At 36.9% G+C, this 9,432-nt stretch overlaps 1 protein-coding gene across 2 annotated transcripts in view; it reads right to left on the bottom strand.

The window, feature by feature from the left end:
* The window catches only part of NARS2 (asparaginyl-tRNA synthetase 2, mitochondrial), a 160,685-nt gene that overhangs the window by 22,841 nt on the left and 128,412 nt on the right, over nt 1-9,432 (bottom strand). The window contains exons 11-12 of one of the 2 annotated variants that reach the window (XM_023511853.1): nt 8,513-8,650; nt 4,155-4,197 (exon numbers count right to left, since the gene is read on the bottom strand). In XM_023511853.1, the coding sequence (XP_023367621.1) occupies nt 4,192-4,197; nt 8,513-8,650 (144 nt within the window). In that variant the 3' untranslated portion in view covers nt 4,155-4,191. Of the gene's footprint in view, nt 1-4,154; nt 4,198-8,512; nt 8,651-9,432 lie in introns of those variants that run through there. The other variant, XM_012804174.2, reaches the window with a different exon arrangement.

Raw genomic sequence — 9,432 nt, 5'->3', positions numbered from 1 at the left:
AGCCTGGCTATTTTTTTGTTGCAACTGTCATGTTTGGTTAGCTGGCCCAGGCTTAGTTCGAACCCACCAGCTTGGGTGTATGTGGCTGGTGCCCTACCCACTGAGCTACAGGTACCACTGAGAATTGCCTTTTAAATAATATGTTGTAGCATATTACCATGCAGCAACACTCACACACATACAGATATTATAACATTATTATGCTTTACCATAATAAAGATTTTTATTTTTTGAGACAGAGCCTGAAGCTGTTGCCCTGGGTAGAGTGCTGTGGCATTGCAGCTCACAGCAACCTCCAACTCCTAGGCTTAAGCACTTATCTTGCCTCAGCTCCCAAGTAGCTGGGACTACCGGTACCCACCACAACACCCAGCTATTTTTTGGTTGTAGTTGTCATTGTTGTTTGGCAGGCCCAGGCTGGATTCGAACCCGCCAGCTCTGGTGTATATGGCTGGTGCCTTAGCCACTTGAGCTACAGGTGCCAAGCCCACAAAAAAGATTTTATCAAAATTAATGTCAGGCACAGATAAATACTGCATGTCCTCACTCATACGTGGGAATAAAAAAAAAAATTTTGAGCTCCTGGGAAGTAGAGAGTGGAACTGTGGGTATGAGCAGCTGGGAAAGGTGGCAGGTAAGGGAGGATGAAGATGGGGAGAGGTTGGTTACCAGACATAAGGTTACAGCTAGATAGGAGGGATGAGTCTTGGTGTTCTGCAGCACTGCAGGGTAAATATGGTTAACAATAACATAAAGAAATAATATATGTATGAGGTGATGGATATGTTAACTACTTTAATTTAATCATTATACATTATCTATACATATCAAAATATCATTATATTCCATAAATGTGTAAAATTGTTACATGTCAATGAAGAAAGGGGGAAATTTTATCAAAATCTAGAAAAGAGAAATAATACCACACTAATTGGCCACCTATTATCCCTAACAGTGCTATATACTTTTTATACATTACGTAACTGAATCCTCTTAATTCCACAAAATGTTACTATCTGGTTTTTACAGATGAAGAAACCAAGACTGGGCCAAGGCATGGTGGCTCACACTTATAATCCTAGCACTCTGGAAGGCCGAGGCAGGAGGACCACCTGAGCTTAGGAGCTGGAGAACAGCTTGAGCAAAAGCAAGACCCTATCTCTACTAAAAATTGAAAAACTAGCCAGGTGCTGTAGTGGGCAACTATAGTCCCAGATACTCAGGAGGCTAAGACAAGAGACTGTTTGAGCCCAAGAATTTGAGGTTGCTGTGAGCTATGAGTCCATGGAACTGAACCCCAAGGTGACTGAGAGATACTCTATCTTCAAACAAACAAACGAACAAACAAAAATCCCAAGACTCGGCTCGGCGCCTATAGCTCAACCGGCTAAGGCGCCAGCCACATACACCTAAGGTGGCGGGTTCGAATCCCCAGCCCGGACCCGCCAAAACAACGACAGCTGCAACCAAAAAATAGCCGGGCGTTGTGGCGGGCGCCTGTGGTCCCAGCTACTTGGGAGGCGGAGGCAGGAGACTCGCTTGAGCCCAGGAATTGGAGGTTGCTGTGAGCTGTAATGCCACGGCACTCTACCCAGAGGGACAGCTTGAGGCTCTGTCTCAAAAAAAAAAAAAAAAATCCCAAGACTCAAAAGCTTAGGTTGCTCATCTAAGATCACACAGTTTGTCACACACAGACTTGGGACTTGAATCCAAGAGTGATTTAAAGTCACTAGGTTTTCCTTTATGCTATGTGGTTATCACTACAGAATTTAGTGTAATGAAATCTATTTAAATTAAAACATTAAAAAAAGAAAGAAATACAGTAAAACTGAAAAAAAAAGTAAATCTTGGGGCTGTCAACTAGATAATCTAGCAACACAAAACTTAGGATGATTTCAAAGTTTCTATTATTAAAAAAGGCAGAAGATAACTTTTAATATAACTTGCTATATTCAAATAGCAAGAGTCTTCAAATGGTTTTTAAAATTAACAAGTTGGTTTTTAAAAAAATACATCCTTATGGTAAAATAAAATTCAAAGGGATATTAAATAAAAAAGGATCCTCTGCATTCCTCCCTTACCAGAGGTAAACAGTTTCTCATTTTCAAGGAATTTCTTTGTATATATAATCATGGGCAAGTGTGTGTGTGTGTGTGTTTGTGTGTTTACACATTTTTATTTTATACATAGAGATTATATATTAAACATATTTGGAAAACTGTTTGCTAATATTTACTGAACCCAGTGACCCAGTAATCCTACTTTTAGGTATGAATGAGTGCCAATAAAATATACACAAGACGCTTCATAGTGGCATTATTTAAAACATCCGAAAATAAAAGTATCCCAAATGTTCATCAAGAATAAAATGGATAAACTGAGGTGAAGTACCACAATGGAATATGTAACAATGAAAAGAATCAACCACTGCTACACCCAACAACATAGATCAATCTCATAAACATAATTTTGAGCAAAGAAGCTGGTACATACTACATGATTACATTTATATTAAATTCAAAAGCAGGCAAAGCTTATCTACAAGATAGAATTTAGATATAAGAAACCACCTTTGGGAGGGGTAGTTAATGACAGCTAGGGAAGAGGCCTTTGGGAAGCTTGTCACATTCTACTTCTTAATCTTTGTGGCTATTATATAGTCATGTTCACTTTGTAAAAACTCACTGAGCTGTACAATTATGATTTATGCACTCTTCTGTATACATACTACATAAATATTTTGATGAAAAGGTTATCAAAAAAATGTTTTTACAAACCTGCCTTTTAGCTTCCCCACAATTTCCAAATCAAGTCACCACTCACTACTTATTCACTGTGTGCCTAAAACTGTGTTGGATTTGATTCATTTATCCATCTACCAAATAGATATCAGGTGCCTATTTCCCAGGCATTAGGCTAGGCACTGGGAATACACTGGTAAGGGAAAAAGAGGTCCTCAAGTACTCTGCTGCTGAGGAAGGAGTCATTATTTAAACAGTCATATACATAAAGGTAAAATTACAACTGTGTTAAGGGTTAGGATGAATTAAGGGTTAGCTGGCTGAGTAAGGTGACTCATGTCTGTAATCCCAGCACTTTGACAGGCTGAGGCAGGAGGACTGCTTGAGGCCAGAAGTTGAAGACCAGCCTAGGCAAAATAGCAAGATCTGTCTTTGCAAAAAATTTTAAAAGTAGGCTAGACATGATGGCTCATGCCTGTAATCCTAGCAGTCTGGGAGGCCAAGGTGGGAGGATCACAAGTTCAGGAGTTAGAGACCAGCCTGAGCAAGAGTGACATCCTGTTTCTACTAAAAATTGAAAAATTTTAAAAAAGAAAAACAAAAGAATTCACTGAGTGTTGTGGCAGCGCCTGAAGTCCCAGTTACTTGGGAGGCTGAGACAGGAGGATGGCTTGAACTCAGGAGTTTGAGGTTGCTGTGAGCTAGGCTGACACCATGGCACTCTTGCCTGAGCAACAGTGAGACTGTCTTGATGACAACAACAACAAACTAAAGGTGGAAATGAAGAGAACTGAATGGACTTAAGAGATATTTAGGGGTGTAAAACTGACAGGACTTAGTAATAGCTTGAATGCAGTCAATAAAAGAGGACAATTATTTAAAGATTACTCATGTATCTATCTGGCTTGCACAATTAGATGAACAGGGAATATTTAAAGATGATCAACTTTGGCAGGAGGAGCTGAGAAGAGGAAAAATTGTAAATTCCGTTTTGGATGTGTTGTATTTGAGATACCTTTGAGATATGTAAACGGCAGTCTAAGAGTAAGTTCAGATATAGTTGGCCCTCCACATCGGTTGGACTCTGCATTTGTGCAGAAATATTTGGGAGAAAAAAGGAATAGCTGTGTCTTTCCAATCATGTATAGACCTTTTCCTTGTCATTCCTAAAAAACTGAGTATAACAATTATTTACTTAGCATTTGCATTGTATTAGGTATTGTAAGTAATCCTGAGATGATTTAAAGCATGAGTGAAGGTGTGTAGGTTATATGTATGTATGCAAATACTATGCCATTTTATACAAGGGACATGAGCATCTACAGATTTTGGTATCTGAGGTAGCGGGTCTTAGAATTAATTCTCCCAGGATACTGAGGAATGACTGCATCTTAGTCCAGTGCTTAGAGAAGTCTGGCATACAGATACAAATTTCTTCTCAGCTGGCAGGTTAGGCCTGAAAAAAAAATATATGTGTATATATATATATATTTTTGAGTTGTCTGAGAATAAATAGTAAGCTGTGATTATAGTTGACATCACCTGGGAAAGAAAAGAGGACCTAGGATTGAGTCTTGAGGAATCCTAATATCCAATGGATTGCTAAAAGTTCATTAACCTGTACAGAAGATTAAGAAAGAATAACCAAGGAGAAAGGAAAAAACCCCAGGAGAATGTAATGTCACAGAAGCAAAGGAAGGGGAGGATTTTAAGAATAACAAAGTCATTGACAGTGCTGAATAGTATCAGAAAGCAGAGTTGTACAGCCTAAGTGTGGCGGGTCCATAATAGCATTAAAAGTTCAAGTAAGACAAATAAACAAAAAAAGAGTTCAAGTAAAATGAAGACTTTTTTTTTTTGAGACAGAGTCTCACTCAATCACCTTGGGAAAAGTGCTTTGGCATCATCGTAGCTCATAGTAACTGCATGCTCCTGGGCTCAAGCAATTCTCATGCCTCACCTTCCCAAGTATTTGGGACTACATGCACCTGCCATGTGATCCAGGCATATTTTCTATTTTTAGTATAGATGAGGGTCTTGCTCTTGCTGTGGCTGGTCTCGAATTCCTGAGCTCAAGCAATCTACCAACTTCGGCCTCCCAGAATATTGGGATTGCAGGTACGGTGGTACCTGGCCTAAAATGAAAAGCTTTTCATTTCCTTTTAAAAGCTGTTGGATTTCAACATGACTAAGCCTAAGAAGACCTGCTTCAGTGGTATGATAGGGGTGGGAAACATATCAGAGGAAATATGAAATGAGCAGGAGAGACTGTGGTAGTAACAACAATTTAATCACCATTCTGAAGTTAAGAGTTTAGATTGAAAAAGCAAAACTTAGAAACAAAAATATCGTAAAGAATGAATGAAGATACATACATTCATAAAAGATATCAGACGATTGCTGCAACGAAGTATTAAGCAACAATAATAATAGTAATGCAAAGAAAGTAACATTCGCAGTGTCAAACAAGAGTATGTCTACCACAGAATGCTTTGAGTCTGAGGTTCAGTATAGAGTCATCAATTAACTTCTTTTTATTTTTCTTCCCAAAGCCTCTAAAAATAGACAAGTAATATTTATGAGTAAAAATAAAAGATAATTTCAAAAAACAGATCATGCCAAATCTTATATAGACAATAGAAAGAGAAGAAATACTTCAAAATCATTCTGCTTAATCTGGATACACCTGATATTAAAATTGGAAAAAAAAATTATTATAAAGGGGAAATTACAGACATAATTCACTTTTAAATGAGGATGCCGTATCCTGTATCCTAAACAACATATTAATAAGTTGAAGTAAAAATTAATGTTTAATGTACTCTAGTCCTTATCTTAAACATTGTTATTGTTGTTAAATTTTAAGCCTTTTTGATTTTGTGAAGGCAAAAAGTAGAAACCTGGCAAATGCGTGTATATGTAAAAATAAAAAAATAAAAAGAAAGACGGGAGAGACTAGGTAAAATTCAGGTGTAGTGTGTCAATAGTTCATCTTTAAAGGAAAAATTACAGTCCTAAATAATCATCTGACGTGCTGTTCGAGGCAAGCAGATGGCTCTAAGAGCTCCCCTAAGCTTGTAACCCAATATCAAGGCAATGTATACTGTAGTTTAAACAGAAATAACCATAATTGGTTTTCATTCCCCTCAAAGCAACCATGACCAAATAGAAATATTCAGTATTAGTGGGTTCATGTAATCAGTTGGCAACGGACTAAAAAAAATTTCACAGAAGGTTAAACTGCAATTTCATATCCATGAACATTAAATGAGATACCAAGTTAATCCACAGGATCATGAGAAATAATCAATTTTTTGTGTAATCTGTTATGTTTATTGTGGTAGTAGATATGACACATCAATAATCACAACAATATGTTATCATTATGGGCAGAATAATGAGAAAATTAATTTAAAGATAATTAACTCACAAACACAAATACTCAACATCTATGTATGTCTAGGGATTTAGCAGTGAATAAATATGATAAAAATCACACCTTCATGAAGGTTAGAGTCTAGGTAGGGCGGAACAATAGTAAATGTCTCTAAGCATAGAGCGTTATGAGGTAGAAAGACTGGTGTTTGACCATACATTAGGGTTTATTTCTTCTTGTACTAGAGTAGTATATGAGTAGTATATGATAGGTGAAAAATAAATCCATGAAGGCTAAAAGTGGTTTGGTTACAGAATAAAGGAAAAAAGAAAAAGCAATAAAAATGAAAATGTATCTCATGTTACTAATCTATGGAAAAGATATTTCAATTTTGTGTTTTCATTCATATTTACCAAATAATAATAACTATTAACAGTTAAAAAAAAAGCAAAACTTATACAAGGACTACAACAAAATAGATGCAATGCTACAAAGTTCTACTAATTCTTTGAATGCTACAGAAATCCAAGAAAGAAAGGCTTTAAGTGGCTGGGAAAGTCTAAGACCCAGAAAGTCTTTAGAGAAGGAAAAAGCTTAAGCAAGAGTATTTAAGGAAGTGCAAAATTGAGTAACTGAAAATGCTCATGAATTCTTTTCATGTAATGAAGGAATACATGATTGGGGAGGTCAGAAGTAGGACTGGCTGGGAATGATAAAAATAAGCCAAGTGATATGGACACAGTCCTCTGTTTTGTAATGTAGGCTCAGCATTGATTTAGGATTGGGTAATCCTATTCTCTCCTCCTCTTTGTTGTCAACCTATAGACCAATCAATTATACTGCAGGGTTGGTAGGAAAAAGAAAGAAGAAGCATAATTCAGTTGTGATGTTCACTGAAAGGTGGGTATGAGTAAAACCAAAGGCTAAAATGCAATTTTATATTATTTTATTTGTGATTTTGAGGCAGTCTGATAGAGTAGAAAAGTATAAAGACTTTAAAGCTGGAGGGAATCTGGTCTGAATACTAACTCTGTCCCTTACTACCTACATTGCATTGCAAATGCAATCAATCTCTCTGTACCCCAGTTTTTGATTCATAATATGGGGAAAAGAGTAAGTTTCTTGGCAGAGTTGTTACTGGTGTAGAGATGAGATGGTAGTGCTTGAATGATAGCAATCTAGTAAATGGTGGCTAATATAGTTTTATTAAAACTATGATATAAGGCAGAAAATATATTCAAACAGACAACCTTATATACCTAACATAGGGACATTTTATTTACTGGTGAGCCCTAATTTACATTTAAATACTTATCTATAGGCAAGTGAAAAGCATTAGATACCACAGTTTAGTTTTTGGACCTATTTTGAAATAAACATACTATAAATTTTTACAACTAATGACATTAAATATATAATCATTCAATAAATATTTTAAAAGTCAAAATGTATTCTTACTTTTTGTTATGGCTAATTTTGTAAAGCCGAGAAAAAGAAACAAAATAAGAGAAAAAAGGGAAAAAGTAAGCCAGGAGAATAAAACAAGCAACTAAAATTAAGGGTGAAAAAAAGAACAGAGGACAGGACTGCCTACAGAGATCAGAATGACAGAGACAAGACAGAGAAGGTGAGAGCTTGATGGAGAACCTGTCTGGACCTCCACATCGGTCATATCTCTTCTTTCACTATTTCTTTCTGATAGGCTAAACCAAAGTACTGGGAGCCGCCTGCTCTGCCAAGCTGGCTTTTCCTTGCCTGTTCATGCCACTGCTATCATTTTTTCCCAGCAAGCTTTCCCTCCCAGGAGCCTCCTAACCAGTATTTAAATTGACAGTAGAGCTGGTATTGCTATGTAGTGCTGTAGGCCTCATCCTCTCAGTTATTTCAAAACAAAACAAAATACGTATGTTATGTTACAACCAACTCCTGACAGAAATAAGAAAGTAGGGCTGGGTGCAGTGGCTCATGCCAGTAATCCCAGTATGCTGTGAGGCTGAGGCAGGTGGATTGCCTGAGGTCACAAGTTCGAGACCAGCCTGAGCAAGTGCAAGACCCCATTTCTACTGAAAATGAAAAAACTGAGGCAAGAGGATCACTTGAGCCCAAGAGTTTGAGGTTGCTGTGAGCTATGAAGCCATGACACACTACCAAGGGCGACAAAGTGAGACTCTGTCTCCAAAAAAAAGAAATGAGAAAGTATATTTATAGACCATTGGGATTTTCCTTGGGAATGCTTTTTAAGAGATATGTTTGATAAACTTTATCATTTTAAGATACTAAAAAGAGTGACGAATATAACTTAAGACAACATGCCAAAGGCTAAGTGAAATTAAACCAAGGGAAAAATCCAGACTCTGAGATAACTAACCCCGATTTATTTAGTATCTCCTCTTACTGTGTGCTGAGGGCCGTCTTCATTATCCCGCATGTAGAAAGGCTTGAGTGCTAATGGATAATTAATGACGAAGACTGGTATGTTGCCACAGTGCTTCACTAGGTACTTTTCGTGTTCAGTTTGTAGATCAACACCCCACTGTAATGAGAAAAAAAAAAGAAAAAAAGACCAAAAAAGATAGAGCTGAAGTACACAATTAAGAACCCCAAAATAATCTGAATCAGTTCCAAGGGCTTCCTTTCTCTGAGACTCAGTGATGTGTGGAGATGTCTACTGAGGTGACACAGCTGACTAAACTAGAGAGTGACATTTGTTAACAAAAACAGCAAAAGGCCTGGAAAGATGAAAGCTGAAGCCAGGAGATAAACACTGTGCTTTATGTACCCTGTCTCAGGGACAGCGTCCAGCAGATGAATAGCACCTGCGGGAAAACAAACTACACTTTCCAAAGGGATAAAAACGGACTTTAGAATCACAGTTGTAACTAAGATTGCGTGGAGTCTCTTCCACAGTTACTATCCCGAAGTTTCAGGAAATTAAGTGACGGAAGATAATATTCCTAATACTGAGCCTGGCTTTGGCCAGATGGCTTGTCTTGGTGGATTTATTTTTTTAAATAAAAGATTCAACTTTTATATCAGATGCTCTTTGATGAATATTTAATAATACTGTTCAATCTATTATTTGGCAAACACTATTAAATTACTGGATATAAGGGTAAGAGAAATAGTTATAATCCCTGACTTTGTGAAGCTTCCAGGGTAGAAGACAAACATTAAACTAAAAATTACAAAAAGAGTTCACTGATTAAAAATAAGCACAGGTTACTATAATACCTTAGAAGAGGATCTTTAATTGGGGATTAAATTGATATAAGGAACAGTTTGAAGACAAAAGTATTACATTCTTTTTTTTTTTTT

Source organism: Otolemur garnettii, unplaced genomic scaffold (genome assembly GCF_000181295.1).
Source record: "Otolemur garnettii isolate 467f Iridium unplaced genomic scaffold, OtoGar3 scaffold00001, whole genome shotgun sequence".
NCBI lineage: Eukaryota > Metazoa > Chordata > Mammalia > Primates > Galagidae > Otolemur > Otolemur garnettii.
The sequence above is the reverse complement of the archived record's forward strand: the minus strand, read 5'-3'. Positions and strand labels throughout refer to the sequence as shown.